Source organism: Notothenia coriiceps, unplaced genomic scaffold, assembly GCF_000735185.1.
Source record: "Notothenia coriiceps isolate Sejong01 unplaced genomic scaffold, NC01 NC01_scaffold00004483, whole genome shotgun sequence".
Taxonomy (NCBI): domain Eukaryota; kingdom Metazoa; phylum Chordata; class Actinopteri; order Perciformes; family Nototheniidae; genus Notothenia; species Notothenia coriiceps.
Window position 1 is genome coordinate 575,095 of NW_011337184.1, and position 16,467 is coordinate 591,561.

The following is a 16,467-nucleotide window of genomic DNA, read 5'->3' on the forward strand; positions in this document are numbered from 1 at the left end:
GTGAATCCGTCTAATTGCCGTTCGACTACATATTACCGTCTTAATCGAAGAACCGGGGGGAGGAGCCCAAAGGATTCCTCCCCACCCTCTTACTTTCAACATGCCGGAAGAGAATCCTGCCACTAATGTTGTTCTCCATTCCCTACTCTTTATAATTTATAAGCATCTTCCGTGCTGAATTCTGCATACTCATCTCCGTCAAGACTCGTTCTTTTACGTCCAATGTCTCCTCTCTATTCTCTACAATTTCTCCTTTCTTGTGACTTTGCGTCAGACGAGGCGCCTCTACACCGTTTCTGTTTGTAGACTCTCGCTGTAGATGATGTATCTCTGCTTTTCTCTAACCGACATTCCCTTCTTCTCTCGATTAGTCCTAGTCGCTGTGTCTCAGTGGTCCGTCGATGCGCAGGATGTCGCTCCTGAGGTAGTACCAGAGTGCGTGGGTCTTATCCCCCCATTTTACTTATCTACCGAACTATGTCAGACTCCTACGTGTAGATCCGCCTTAGGTAGGAGGCCTGATATGGTCCGCCATGGTGTGTCGGTTCGGGAGTCGGGCCTTCTCTCCCCTCGGCTATACCAGTCTCCTTTGTAGTGAGGAGTACTGAACACCGAGGAGTACAGCCTCGGTACTGTAGTAGTGGCAGCTGGGTATATGTCATTTTCAGGGTGGTCTAGTTATCCATTCCCCTAATATAGTCCTTGAAGAAAGACTAACTTTTGTTTGGGTATCGAAAGATCACAAGGGAGACAAGTCTACCGCGTAAACCTACAACTACGCGCCGACTACACCGTGTCTGTGACGAGAATTGTGTCAGAAGAGTGTTCCTTCCGTAGTTTCTAATGTGATGTAGGATGGTCCATTATTGGACTTAATTTACATAATATTGTGGAAAGTTTATTGGTGTTGGTAAACTTTTTGTGTATCTACGGTTGGTATTTTTGTCTTATGTTCTCTTTCCGTTTGCTTTTAAACTTTACTTTAGCATCTTTAAGAATTTTAAAACTATTGCATTTTTCTGCTTTGGGTGCAAACGTAAGCTGATGTTTCTAGTAGGGAAAACTTAGAGCTGAACTCTGTGTTCTTCTACGTAAGTCCTAGAGTCCACGTCTTTCCAAGAGTTTCGGCTCAGTTTAGGTCCTTCTTCAAACTTGTACTTTGGCCCTGGTGATACAACGGCTAGGTTTCGCGTGAAAAGGATAGTCGGGTGTAAAATTTCACTCTGTAACGAAGCTCTACAGTCCTCTTTATGTCCAGTCAAGAGGTATCAGAGGAACTTGGAGTTCTTTCGTCCTAACTTTCCAAACTACCTTTTATGGTGGAAACAGCTGAGTGTTACCAGAATTGGGGATTCGACGACTACAGTATATAGCGAACGTAGTGTACGATGACGTCTTGAGTAAGAAGTGTCCTTGTTATTAAGAAGTAGAGATAGAAGGTCGTACGACAGTGACGAACACACACAACCTAAAGTCCCACCTATTTACAGAATAATAGTTACGTATTTAAGACTGCCCGACGACGCGCTGAAGAGCAAAAAACATACAATGCCTAGGAGAGAGGTCCCGACAGTCGCACTATATCATGTTACGGACGTACCCTTCTTACTCCGGTTGTGACATCTCGTGCAGGTCCAGTCCTAATTTTGTGATGTCACTTGATATACAATATATCCTCAGGCAACCCTTTGTTTATATTATTCACGAATGTCTTAAAATTAACCAAACCCTATATGGTATACTTAACGACTTGATCTACTCTTCCAACCCTAAAATCTTCGGATAGTTCGTCTAGAAATCGAATCGAATCGTATTCTATCCTTTATTCCTTTTTGTTGACTGGTCTAGAGTGAACATTTGCTTGTAAGCCGGCAAAGACGTTAGGCTCCTAAGACCGAGGTCGTTATAAAGTTCCTACGTGCATAGCTCACGGCGGCTTCCTGACAAGGTTAGAGTGTCGTTGAACCTTAGTAGGTGNTGTTACTTTCGTTGCAGTTGTATGTCTTAAATGTAATGTAAATGTTGCCTTCGTGTGTGGTTCGGGGCCATCTTCGTGCGAAATTCACAATTCCATATTCGTGTGTCCATCGGGTGTCAATTTCGGGACAGTGTGACAGGGGCTTTAATGAAATGTAATGTAATGTAATCCAAAACATATATTCCTAGCACTCACCTCACAAAATGAGGGCTTTATTGTGAGGCTTTTCATAATAATTGTTCAGATGTAATAAACCATGCCTGACAAAATAGAGTGATCTCCGCTCTGCCAAGACTCAGTGTTTGCTTTTAACATCAAGTGACAAAAGAACACACACGGCTTTGGAGCCTATTGACTAGTCCAGGGTCAAACCTCCTTTGCCGTGAGTTTGCACATGAACACTCAAGGCTGCAATGACAATCAGTTTTATGACAGAGACAACAAGACGTTATTGAGAGAGGAGGGATGGAGCGATGAGGTCGGAGGAACACAACAGAGGAGAAGATAGCAGAGGCGGGAAAGCATCGAGAACCATCTTCAGTTTTTTCTCATTTGCTACATGCAACCGCTATTATGTCAGCAGCTATTGTGTCAGGGTTATTGTTACGCTCTCTGTCGATGAGTGAGAGATATGATTTATAAAGCCTCTCTAGGCTGAAGACTGCAGGAAGCGATAAGAGTAAAGAGCTGCAACATTTAACAGAAATTATCATCAGCAGAAGGGCTGATATTTTTAGACGGAGCACAGGGAGAGGTCTCTCAACAGTTTTTAACGTAAAAAGGAAGCTATTAGAGACTTAGGAGACGATAACTGTTTTTCCTCCTGCTCCTCCTCTGTCCTAAGGGAAATAGTTTCCAAGACTGACACTCATCTGATTTGAGTCACGTTGTTTGTCACGGGCATCAACTGATAGGAATAAGAATCCATATAAAAAGCCATTAGTTTTCTATTACTGCCAAGCTGGATGGACAGGCACTCAGTGCTCAGTCGAATCACTGTGTTTAAAGTGTCAGGTTGGTTGAAAGAAGTCTACCTCTGTGGGGGCTCCCCTGCCACTTCCCTTGGGGCTGAGTGGCTGAAATGACCATAAAACTCTGTTGAGCTAGACAGCCTGTAATTTCAGCAGCGAGTGGCGCTTTGCCGGGGTATAATGGAAAGCCCATGGAAGCCATGAAATTTGCTGAATCTCAGTCTTGGAACACCATTGTCTGAACACTCAGGACACCTCTCTAAACTTTAAATTACTGTTTTTAAGCCGTCATTGTCTGAAAAGGCTCTGCATCTAAAAAAGAAACACAATGCTGGTTCACTTTCTTTAATCTTCTTGGTTTTAGCCTTTCCGTAAAAAAAAAAAATCTGACATTCACAGTCTTTGTTGGCATGAAAGTAAGGGACCCTTTGCCTGTAAGAAATATAAAAATGGAAAATGTGGCTGTAGAGGTTGCTTTGTATCGGCACACTAGAGTTCTTCCCTCTCAGTGTGTTGTATCTTTTTTTTGTATAATCTGTGGCATGATTGTGGGTACAAGTGCCTTCTTTCACTCAAAGCAGGAATGAATGAGGAGGGCTTTGAGTTTGGAGGGCTGCTGTGGAGCGGGATTGGTTTGCGGGCCTATTTGTTTGTGTGTCTTCCTCTTTGTGGGAATGTTATGTACCGTGTATCATTAGAGTGTGCGCGTGCATCGGTATCCATCTTTACAGCCATGGAAGAGCAGCCATACGTTTTCTGAAGCGTGGCTCGCGATGTGATGTTAGCAGCATGTCACATCGAGAAGCTCTCCGGCTGATTTGATAGTGGGGCGGATGGAGATGGAGTTGGAGTAATGAAGTGAGTCTGAGTGGGTTTTGCTGCTCGAGGCCCAAGCCCATCACACCACACTGGCTGCATCTCCACTGTGGCGAAAGACTGCGGGAGAGAGAGGGAGAGGGAGGGAGACGGAGAGATTGTAACCTTATCACCCCATGTTCCCCTCAGCTAAATCTGCTTGTCTCCGCTGTCTTCACAGAGCTGAGATACAGAATACATTGGTCTTAAACTTGCTGCTGCAACAACAGAAGAACTCTCTTTCTCTGATAGACAGTGTTACTGCTACATGTACCCTCCTCTCTGAGTTCCCTGAACAACAATGTCCTTACTGCCGAAAGCAATACATTCAGCGTTTGCAGAAAAACACGCGGAAGCTCAGAATCATTAAAATGCATCTCATCTAATCCAATTACTTCAGGAAAGGCACACAATTATGAGTACTGATCAAGTAGCGGCACCGTAGAAGTTAAAAGTACAAAGTGGCGCAATGCATATTTAAAGACAAGGCAGTATGTCAATGTGTTTGACATTAATGCAAGTAAAGTTGTTATAATTGTTGAATTTTCAGTTATTATCACATCCATTTTGAGACATCGGGATAATGACTTAACTGAAGGAAATTAGCACCAGACTGCACATTTCTGACACCTTGTCTAAACCTTGCAAAGCTAGAGATTGGCTGTGTGTGTCTTGTATGGACAGCTGCATTGCTTAAAAGCACATAAGTGTACCTGCTGTCAGACAACTGAACACACTGTTTAAAACATGTCTGACTCAAGAGCAGATAGGTTGTTAGGTTGTTAGCACTGTGAAAGAAAAGTACAAATGTAAAAACTTTGATGTCTGCACGACGCAACTAAACTAGCCTTCTCCTTAATCAAGATACTGTACATATCGTACTGATGTGGGAGCGGTATTGATTGAGTGGTTTTTGGTCTTTACTTCCCAAAATAACACAAAGAAGGATTTTTCCAAAGTGTTGAACAGTTCCTTTTAATTTTGAGGAACAGCAGTCCCAACACCACTGGCTTGAGACACAGTAAAGACTTGAACTCTGGCTGGCGCCTGGATGCCGATAAATATCTTAATGGTGTTTCAATGTCAATAATGTTTTTCCAAATCCCCCACATAGCACCCTTTACAACACTGTGACACATTGTTTTTAAATAGTACATCACTTCCATTACAGATCATGTTTCTGTGTTTCCTTGTGTGTTAGTATAGTGTGCGTGCATCCCAAGAGACCGCCTGAGGAACAATTCAGTACCTTTGAACTTAAGGCTGCAGAAATTGGTCAGACCAGGTCACAGAATAAGTCATGGCAGAGCGAGATACAGAGATACAGAGGGGAAGACATGTGCAATGGTTTGTGACTCACTTAGTGGGCAGCTGTGATGTGAACAGTACAGACAGACCAACTTTGCACACGCTACTCCCAATAAACCTACTTAAGTGGATTAGCCATGCTGCCCTGGGGGCCTCCACAGACTTAAGCTCTTATCACAAACACACCGAAACAAAAACATACTATTTTTATCAGCTCCCTAGGTTTGTGGGGAAAGTGAGCTTGGGAAACAGTGGAGATGTCCAGGATAAGCATGGAGGAAACAGCCAATAGAGGCATATCATATCTTTCTCACCCAAATGAACTGGGTTCGTGTTGAAAATAGTAAAAAGCTTGTTGGTACTGGTGTGTGAGCGAGACCTGGTTTGTAATTCAGGACACCTGTTGTCATGGCCTAGAAACAGATGTTGCATATACTATCCCAGTTTGGCTATTGGCAGATGCTTCTGAGTGAAAACGGTGCCAAAAAACGCGGTCCTGTGCTTAGAACTTTTGTATGTGCATTCATCTGTCATTTGCTTCTTACTGAACCCGTGCCTCCCTTTTTTGATTTTCGGTTCTGTGCTTCATGTTTGTTGTGCAGGTCTAGGCTGGCTGATTACATGGTGAACTGCGAGGTGACTCCGCAGACCGTGAGCACCTGTCCCAACCAAGACAATCACCAAGCCTGTTTGGCCTCCTACGCACGGCTCATCGGTGAGTTTCTTTGAGTGTTTAAGAGAAAATATGGCAGGGGAAATTATGGGCAAATTTACTTGAAATCCCACAATAAATTAGTCAAATTCCAGGTATTAGATGAGATAAATATTGACGGTAAAAGACAGGTCGACCTTCACTTTTTTCCCCTCCTGGCCTACATCTCCCAAAGCACACTGGACATCAGCTCGCTACGAGAAGTAATTAGGCAGGAGAGGCATAGAGAGTGTTTACTTAATTAAAACACTTGATGACCATCTGTTTGCTCATAGTAGATGTTGCTCAAACAATGCGCTTGGACTAGTACATGCACATATTTCAACCCTGGCCAACGTTTGATAACGGTCCCTTGGCGTCACGGAGCTCGGGAAGATTTTTAAAATGCAAATGTACATAAAAATAACTTCTTTTTTTTAATACTGCATAGTGGTTGCTGAAGTGTCCATCATTTCCCACAATCACTCACTGCCTCCCCACCGTGTGTCATAACTGGTGCAGTGTGAAGTGTTAATTTGCCATGGTTCTTCCTGGGATTTCTCTAGAAAAATACTACACAAAGTGCATCTAACACTCCTGACTCCTGCTGAAAGCATCGGTACAGGGACACATTTGCTAAGTAAAATGTTTTGGTACGGCGGTGCTATATTCAAACAGCACACACACACTCCCTAAAGCACCTACTTTGCAAAAAATATTCATAACATAATGGCCTCTTTACATCTAAAATGAAGCATTACAAAATGCCTCACCTTGTCATAAACTCAGATAGTGCAAACCCATGACTAAAATCTTGTTATCTGTTTATAGACTATGCAATAAATGTAGTCCATTATTGTCCATTAGTGACCTATAACAGTTTGTCCTGATTTGTGTATGTGTTTGTGTGTGGGTGCCCTCACAGGGACAGAAATGACTCCCAACTATGTCGACAGCAGCTTCTCCAACTGGACCGTTTCCCCGTGGTGCAGCTGTAAGGGCAGCGGCAACCAGGAAGAGGAATGCTCCAACTTCCTGCGGGAATTCACGCATAACACATGCCTGAGTAAGCCGTCCCAACCTATGGATACTCTGCATGTGTAATGGGTTCTGTAACTGATAGGGTCCAACAGTCATGTTATATTGATAAGAGCACTAGCTTGTGATGCGGTAGTTACTCTTGCTGCCATGTAAGAGCAGAGTGAGCTATGAACTTCGATCTAATGCAACTTTAATGGCCTCATGGCAGACTCTGGTTTTCAATGTCCTGGAGCTCTGCAGTGATGAAACTCGGGAGGTGATGTTCTTGGGTGGAAACTCTTCAAACATCCAGGTATACAATTGAAGTTAATATAGATTTTTTTACTTAAATTAATGAGGAAATACGTTATTTACATAAATAAAAAATAAAATAAATAAAACCAGGAGGATTAAGGTACTTATGGATGAATGGATGAAACTCCTTGAAGTCCGTATAAAGTTTGTGTGCTACATTTGATCCGCCTTAACCACAAACACCCCTTTGCCCACTGATTAAGATGGAATTAAATGTTCTTACTTTCTCAAAAAACGAGTCATTTCTTATCACTTCTCATCCCCTCCTTTGGACAAGATCTGCCCAGACTTTAATACAAAGGAAACCATTTGCATGTCATTTTCATATTCAATCTGCGAGAGTTAAAGGGCTTATCCCTCGCGGCGTAAAACATTTCATGAAAAAGGAACGGAACAAGTACAAATGAAATAATAGCAGAAGCTAAAATACATATCATCTGTACATCTTATGCATAACACCCAGGGTGCAGCATGACAGAGTGGTTACCTCCAACACTCTTGTGCTTTCTTCACTGAACAAAAAGAAATACAGAAAGCTATGTCCTTGCTATGGTGCAGCGAGCAGTGTGATCAGCGCTACACGACACCATTGCCTTTAACATGTTCCATTTTGTGGATAATGCTTTCAGACCATTTCAATAGATTGCTGGTGTACCGTTTTTTAGCTGAGTGTGCAGGATGAGGGATGAGGCTGGGAGCTGAGGAGGCGTCTTGAAAAATAACACAAAATGCAGCATCTCCGCTCTGCAGTCAAGGAGAACAGGCGATAAACTTTGACACAACGCTGAGGAGAATATATAAAAAACACTCAATGTGCAGTCATAAACAAACATATAAATCTATATATGTACGTTTGAAAAATCACTTTTAGCTCCCAGTTGCCCTCATTGACTAACGTTCACTGTTCCTATCGAGTAAATACCTTATACCTTACATTGATTGACAATCTGAAGCACATTGCAATTGAAGGCGTCTGTAAGACAAATCATTTATTATAGACACCTTGTCTCACAGTCTCACCTTAAAATATCTAGTAAATACACACAAAAGATAACTTGTGAATAGAGGCCAAAATAAAGCAGTCCAACTAAATGAATATCATTATCAAACATGCCCCTCCTCCTCTTGTCTCTGCTTTTCTTCTTCTCACCTCCCTTTTCTCTTCCTCCATCTGTCCCTGCAGGTAGGGCTATGCATGCTATGCCCAGGGGCCAAAGGACAACTTATCAAGTCATTAAAAAATTGAATTGCTATTGGCAATGAGTTTAATCACTCAGTGAAACATTTGAGTGCAGTAAAGCATCCTGTGTGGAGGCCTTCCAGCTAAGTAGTTTGATTTATGACTTTATTCCTCCATCGTACGGCATCTAGGAGGACAGCGAGCATCACGTGTCTCAGCGGCACTTTGCAGGCTCCTAACTGCTAGCGTTTAAGTTGTTAGGCTTCTCTGGTGAGCTCCGTTCCTTCATGTGATTTTATTTTCCAGCAGCAAATCACCAGTGTCGAACCGAAAACGAAACATGAAGGGTGCTTTTGTATGTGTTAAGTGTGCAGGGGTATGTGTGTTTGCCTTTGTTTGTGTTCCGCTGTGCAGTACAGTACGCGTGCTTGTGTGCAACACTGTGTAGGTGGATGGAGGATGTGACAGAGAAATGTGGCCATGCATCGGAGTACTAAGGAATGTTTGTGTCCATCCGATAATCTGTGTTACAGTATGTGGTGGTGGGAAAATGCCTCTTTTTTTTTTTGCTTTGTTTGGGAATATGTTCAGTTTGATCAGTCACATGAATCTATTTAAAGTCATCTCGGCATGCTGACCTTATAATGGAGGTGGTTGCCAAGCAATTACATGCCTTGCCTTCTCTCTGGCTGAACAAAGAGAAACAAGCCTCGTGTTTTAAACGGATGAGCAGTGAAAAGGTACTCAGCCCCTATTTTGCCATATCTAGCTGAAAAGCTGACTGAACAGGGATTTATCACATTTCTGCAGGGACTCACACATGCTCTTAGACACAACATTACACACATACATACACTAAATATGCATTCACAGGCTGCTGTTCTTTGTTTGAGCTGAATGATTGTCTACTTTTAACAGATTCAATTGCTGAGTGTGTAACTGCCGGGAAACAAATTGGGGTTCATCATCTCAAGTGCGGACATTATTCCTCTATTTGTTGTTTGTTTGGATTTGATAGACGTCTCTATCATGTCCCTGCAGGATTCATTTATAGAAGCATGATTAGAAGCTAAATTGATAGCATACTATAAACATGTTATGCATTCAAAACGAAAGCGCGACATAGAATATTAAACATGAGGCAGTATGGGGCCGTGCTTCAACTGCAAGGGACCATCTCCCCTTTTTCAACTTTGATCTTGGCAGCACCCGAAGCAAGTGGTCAGCGGACCTTAGTGACCTTATGGTTGTAAAAGGTTGGAAAGATAGATTGAAGCTTTTCCAATTTAATGGTTGGCTAACAAGACATTCTTAAAATCAATTCCAAAACGTACAGGAAGTTATGGATGTGCCCAAATCCAAACGTCTCGACAGGATAGGGATGGTCGATTGTAAAGTGGGGTTAACAACCACGGGATTGCTGGTCATGCTCGGAAATCAAAATACAATGCACACGGACATAAAACAACCCCAAAAAACAACGGCTCGACTTCAACAATTTAAAGTAGGCTAACAATAAATTATTGAGATCAACCCATTACTGAGTGAAGTAAGTGCTGTACCTAAATTCAAACAACTCGGCAGAATGGTTTTCTTTAAGCAAAAAGGGCTCACACTGCTAGAAAATAAATAAACAATGCACACGGACCGAAAAACTACTTAAAACAAGGGGCTTTACAGACGAGTGAAGGCCCAGAAATACCAAACGACCTAGTGGCCACCGGGTCGACTGTTATCTAGGACTTTGGATGGTTGCTTCTGAGCCAATCAACACGAATGTCCTGCAGCAGAAGGTTGTTGGTTGGTGAACAGACACTCACTGACAGCGCTACATTGACCGATGGCGGATTATCGGCCTGGTGTCTGAGGGCCTGAAAGGTGATTACGGTGAACAGCTCTATAGAGCCAGCACAGGGAGGAGAGTATTACGAACCTGTGTGTTTCTAGATGGCAGACTAGAGTGTTCGGAGGCCTGGCTTCCAGCATAAAGGGCCTTACAGAAGTCAAGTTAGGTTAAGATGAAACACGTATAACCCTTTCAAAATCACTTAATGATTAAAGGGACTTGACCTTAGATAAGAGCCTCAGCTCCACACTTCAAAGATTTGTTTTAAACAAATCCCTGATTGCTGTTTTTGATTAGCTGAACTCTCAAGTTCACTAACGAAGAAAAAGGCTGATTGTCCTTACTCTTTCTACCCCTTCCTTTTTTCATTCCCTCTCCACCACCCCCCCTCATTCCCTCGGTTGCCAAAGATTGGGCAGGGGACCAAGAAGTTGACTTAGAGCTGTCTGTCTGCTCGCAAACAAAACAAATGACTTTATATCTCTGTCCCTGCAGGAAACGCCATCCAGGCCTTCGGCTACGGGTTAGACAACATGCAGAACAAAAATGCGTCCGTCCCCGGCCCCTCGGCGACAACGAAGACGGGTTCTGATTGGACAACAGCCCCCTCAGAACATCCCTTTGTCATCATCCACAAGGTAATATGTTAATATTGGTGGTTTCGTTGCTTGTCTTACAACCAGGGTTGGGAGGGTTACTTTACATAATGTATTCCTTTACAATCACTACAGTAGTTACACCTTATCAAAGCATCACAATATGAAAGTAATGTAACCTGATTACTTTCCCAATACTCTTGGATTACCTCAACATCAAATGTCTATGTGAAAACGATGAAAGTTGAAGTAGCCTTAATGAAAACCAAAAAGAAAATTGAGGCAGTGTGCCTATACATAAAATATATCAATCTTTATTTTAAATGTTTTGTTACATTGTAATCCTGCTAGTAATCCATATTTACTATATATTATACATATTACATTTACCCTTTTTTTGGGTCCGTTACTCCCCAAGCCTGGTTAAAACACGTGTTTGAAATAACATTTGTTTTATGTATATGTTGTTGTTGTTGCAACACAAATGTATCCGTTCACTTCCAGCAGTCAACTTCCTTGGCTACATTTGTTATAACTTACTTTTCAGACGATCCACAGTCTTTAACTCTTTTGTAAAGAGGCGAAATCAAGACGTTCAACAATGGCCCATTCTCATTCACATCACATCCAATCTCTGCGCCTGTTAAAGCAGTTGGAGCATCAGTTCAGACGCTTTCTGATAAGACAGTTTAGGCTACACCCAAGATGATGACATACGGTTGAAATGTTGTATTTCTCTCTCACTCAATGAAATAGCGAAATAAATGAGAAGACAGGTTTTTAATCTGGATTAGAGGTTCTAAAATACTGGCCCAGGGCCCGAGCACAAGACTGCAGTCAGCTCAGCTATAACTGGGTTCACCGTCTGGAGCAGAAACACATCACTCTTTGCTGTGCTGCAAGAATGCACATGTGTTTGTCTTTTAATAGAACTTCATTTTCTTTTTAAATAAATGTGCAAAATGACAGGAGCATTTTGTCTCTCTTGAACAGGACAGGAATATTTCATTTGCACTTTGGGCAAAGGAGAGGTTTTCCCCTTCTCTTTTTTATCTAGCTGAGTTTGATTAGTTTTCACAATGAAATATTGCTCTGTTTTACAGATCTATTCTAGATGTGCCCTGCTGCCGTCTGGTGAAAGACTGATGGTGTTTTTCACCTTTGCAGGAGACCCAGTTCCCAAGCACGGCTGAATTACATACTGTTATATAACATTGCACTTTGAGAACCTTCTGCTCCCGCTGATGTTATTGTTAAAGTCATTTTTCCGTCACCATTCCAGATATACACAGAATCCAAGCAGCGTGCCGTGTTTATGGATGCAAATTAGCATGCTGAATGAATGACTCCCATTAAGACATCTCTTTTGAGTCATTCCAGGGGCTTTCACAGCCAATAAATGGTCACACGGCACCCGAGTCATCATGCAGCATTGTCCTTCACGCAGAAACACTCATTGTCGCAAAGACAGCAAATTGAAATCTTAAAAATGTTGCGAGGAAGACAATTAATGAACAAGCAGCTCTGATAACAAAAACACTGTGTATGTCTGGGAAAGGTGTTGCAGGGCGAGAGGGCCGGGAGGTAATGTATTGTAGATATCTGCAGAGGAATGTGTGTGTATGTCAGTATTGATGCACCGCTCTCTGCCTGTCTCAGTGCAGCGTGGTGTTTAATTTATTGTAAAAATGGTAATTAGGAAACAATAAGACGTGTGATTACTCAAGCAGGAAGTTTATAATTAGAGAGGGAGCTTGGTGGGGACATTTTGGGCGGCCCTGCGTTCTCAGAAAGCTATGCCTGGCAATTAAAACTTGACGAACTTCCATGGCAGATAAATGTCGTGGTGGTATGGAGCCCTCTTGGCAGAAGACTGACCGTCCACGGTTGTAAATCTCCCGTTGGCCAGCGTGGGGTCCTCGCTGTGCAGAATATGTTAGGATGGTGTTGGATGCATGGACCACCATTACACACAACCTATAATGTGTTAGGAGAGGAGTGAGCGTATAGCAGAATCAGCCGCCTGTGACTAAGTCTTCACGTCAGTCACACTGCTCTCTAATAGAGTGTTTCAGCTCATTTAGATGCATAATTATTCATAAATGTCAGTACCAGTTGTTGTGGGTTTTATCCCCTGCTTAGTGAGTACACATGTGGGCTGAGGCAAGTTCCTTTGAGCATTGTAATAATCTTTGTTTATATGGAGAAACATATTTTTCCCCATTTACTAAAACATTTCCGTTTAATGAGGAATATTTTAAATCCCCAGTGATGTCTTTACTATTTTTATAGGCTTTTATAATCCTTTTTCGAATTGTAAATGTCCTTCTCAAATAAGGACATGTTTATTATTTGTACTGCTTTTCAAGTTTTCATTTTTAAACAGCTAACCTTCCTCTAACCTCATAAGCACTGGGAAGCCGTTGCTGTCTGTGTTCCCACACTGTCACTGCCATGTGTTGATTTTCTGCTCAATTGAATACAATCGATTGCGGATAGAAAGTACAGTACATACCTCAGGGTTACTCCAGCCTGCCTTGGAAGATGCTTATAAAACTGTAAATTTGACAATGTGCGGATCGATAAGGAAAACACTGTCTACAGTAAACGTGTAGTAACCTGTTCAATGATAAATAGCCTGATCAGTATTTAAAATAAATACTGTTTTCCATCCTGTCGTCCTCTCTGCATGTGTGTTAGCATCAGTAAATGAGAGCGTGTTTTGACATTGTCTGCGCTTCGTCACGGTGCATGCATTTGTTTGCGTGGCTGCTGCTTTTTAGGCGCGTGTGTGCCGTCTCACAAGCCTGAGTGTATGTGTGGATATTGGCTGCAGCCGGAGATCTGGACTCATGTCAACAGGCTGCTGCCACACATCACTGCTCTTGCTAATTAATTGGCTTTTAGTCGTGGATGTGTTTGGTGCATTGTCAAGCTACCCATAGCTTTCCCCCCCCCCCTTTTTTGGCAACTGTCATTTAACCATTTTTGAATGAAAGCACAAGCCCAGGTACTGAGATAACTGCAGCTGTTTGGAAGCCCCTCCGTTCCCCTTCCTCACTCTCCATCCTTCTTTCCTTTCCTTTACAGGGGAAATGATATGCTTGTCTTGTTAATAGAATCCAACACACTTTTCATGTATCATTTTTTGATGTTAATATGTTGCCTTGTTCTGTTGGGAAGATGAAGTTCTGGTAGATAACATCTGAGTAGATGAGTTTCCTGTGTACAAGGAAATGGTGCAAAGTACAATTTCTGCAAAGGTTACATTGGTGAAGATGAGTTGAGGGGGTGATGGAGTAAGAGTGGGAGGAGGAGGGGGAGAACATATTTCATGTTCCTTATGATGGGCCGCTTTATGGCTGTGCTGCACTGAAAAATATGCCTCCACAAATTGAGCGAGACTACTTTAACTTCGAGGCAAATGGTTGTGCTTTGTGTTACAAGAATCCGAGAAAATGTAAAAAGTATTCAAAATGCTAACAATTTTATGGGAAAGCATATAATAAGGCAATTTCCGTGTGGATACAACAGTAGAACTCTGGAGGCAACGGAGTTTAATATCTGGGCTGATGTGTTCCCACCGCTCTCTGCCATAATGTGAGCAGTGTGGTGAACTGCTTTTCTTCCTCTCTGTTTGCTCTCCATACATACGTTTATTTTCCCTTGTGCATAACAATACACATCGTAGTGTTTTCAATTGTGCACAGTCAAACTGCATAGTCTTGCAAGTGTTTTGTTTGGGCTCTGCTTGCTGTAATTTATGCCTTATGAAATATTGAAAGAAATCCACAGCTGCTGCTGGCTTCTGTAGTGTGTGTGTTTGGCTTGGTAGCATGTTTTTCTTGTAAATAACGTCTTTAATGATAGCTTTAAAAACTGTTTAGAGACTTTCTGGCACAACCTTAAAGAGTTTAGGAAAAAAAGTCCTCACATGAAGCTTTCCTTTGTTGCCAACTTGTTAAAGAAGCAGAGAGCATACTAAGCAGCCGGGGCTTGGAATATACTTCACATATCAAAACATTTGGTGGATCAAACACTTGATTTCCGTGCCAAAGTGGGTCTGCCACAGAATCATAGTGTCTCACTTTTACTCTGACTTTCTGACTCTTTGTTTATTTCTCTTATCTTTAGCTCTGTCCTTACTCACCTCCCCCTCGCGTCTCTCTCCTCATCAAGTGCCAGCGTAAGAAGCAGCACGAGTGTCTGAGTCATGTCTAACCTTTTCACATCTCTCTCCCTCTGTGTGTCCCTCTATCTGCCCAGTATCCTGATCCAAGTGAGGTTGGCCTGGGCAAGACCCGTGGCCTGCCAGAGGACCACTCTGCCTGTCTGTGTGCCAACGTCTGGGCGCTGGTTCCCGCCCTGGCCTTGGCTCTGGTCCTGGCCCAGCATGCCTTATAGAAGCGCCAGGAGGAGAGAAAAGAGGTCATCCACCCACAAGCTGATCCCAAAAGCAGAAGGTGTTATTTCGGAGACTGATATTAAGAAGGCTGAATCTCTCTGCGGTCGACGTAAAATGGCATTTATGAAACAGGAGAAAAAAAACAAAAAGGGAAAATATTGAAATTTCGCAATTGTGAATTTGTTGTTCATTTGATGTATTGTTAGGTCGGAACACGACTTTGATGGAGCACATGGCTTTTTAAAGAGTTCCCTTGGTAGGAGAGGCCATTCTCCAGAAATGACTCTCTCTCAGACACAAATTCCTGGAGGACTGAAGCTGATCATTTCAAAGACTTCTGCACGTTTTCGCACCAAAGGAGGGAGAGAGGGAATGAACAACCTAATTAAAAGAAGACTGGATTGACAGAAAATAAATTGTTGCAGAGATAAAGGGAATGAGCAAGAGGTAAATGGGGTAGAGCGGTAGAGGGTGGGAGAGAGAGAGAAAGAGACATATTTCTGCTTTCAGTCACACTTTTTTTGTCTTGAATTGGTTCTCGACTTAATCTTCTCTCAGATGAACAGACCGCACATTTAGGGGAGGGGATGGGAGATGATTACATTCTGTCTCTTCAACACTACTGTAAACTCTAAACTGTAAAGCCTACTCAGTGTTATAAGTGTTGGTATAGTATCCGTGACCATAATCAAACTACCGTACAGATCTTTCATTTGGGTACTTTTTCAGCAGGGCGGCGAAAAGAACTTAACGATGGTGACGTAGTTAACGGTCCTTTGGTCATTTGAGCTGTGTTTGTTAATGACTGTGGGTGTGCGCCAAACGTCCACCTTCACATGTGTATTTTTCTGTCTCTATGTATATATACAACTCTTTTCTTTCATTCAACCAAATGATGTACCTTGAATGGACTGTACTCTAAGATGACTCTGTACTGGGACGAATTGAAGGCCTTCATTATCTGCGTTTATATTTGTCTATAAAGTATTGATCACAAAGAATGTATACAGGGATGAGATTAAACAAGCTCAAACTGCTTGGAAAGCCATAACCCCGTGTGTGAGTATTATCACTGAGTATGTGTGGACAATTATTACAATGTGTGTGTGTCTATATTTCCATGCAGGAGAAAAGTAGCTTATTAGAAGCAGTTTAAATTGCCAGTGTGGGGGTTCTTCTGCCCCCTCAGAGAGCAGAGGTTATGATGCATCGTGTAATCAACCGCAAGCAAGACAGCCGATAGTTTGTTAGTGCTGCCTATGAACCAATGTTTGAACCCTATTGTTCAACTTTTCATAGATT

General features: G+C 42.4%; 1 protein-coding gene across 1 annotated transcript; it reads left to right on the forward strand.

Moving 5' to 3' along the window:
• The first annotated feature begins 5,715 nt into the window (after window positions 1–5,715).
• Window positions 5,716–16,216, forward strand: LOC104942315 (GDNF family receptor alpha-2-like). Its single transcript, XM_010767520.1, has 4 exons — window positions 5,716–5,827; window positions 6,729–6,869; window positions 10,660–10,802; window positions 15,027–16,216. Exons 1-4 carry the CDS (start codon window positions 5,734–5,736, stop codon window positions 15,162–15,164), a joined length of 516 nt encoding a protein of 171 aa, XP_010765822.1. The 5' UTR covers window positions 5,716–5,733; the 3' UTR covers window positions 15,165–16,216.
• Window positions 16,217–16,467: the final 251 nt, after the last annotated feature.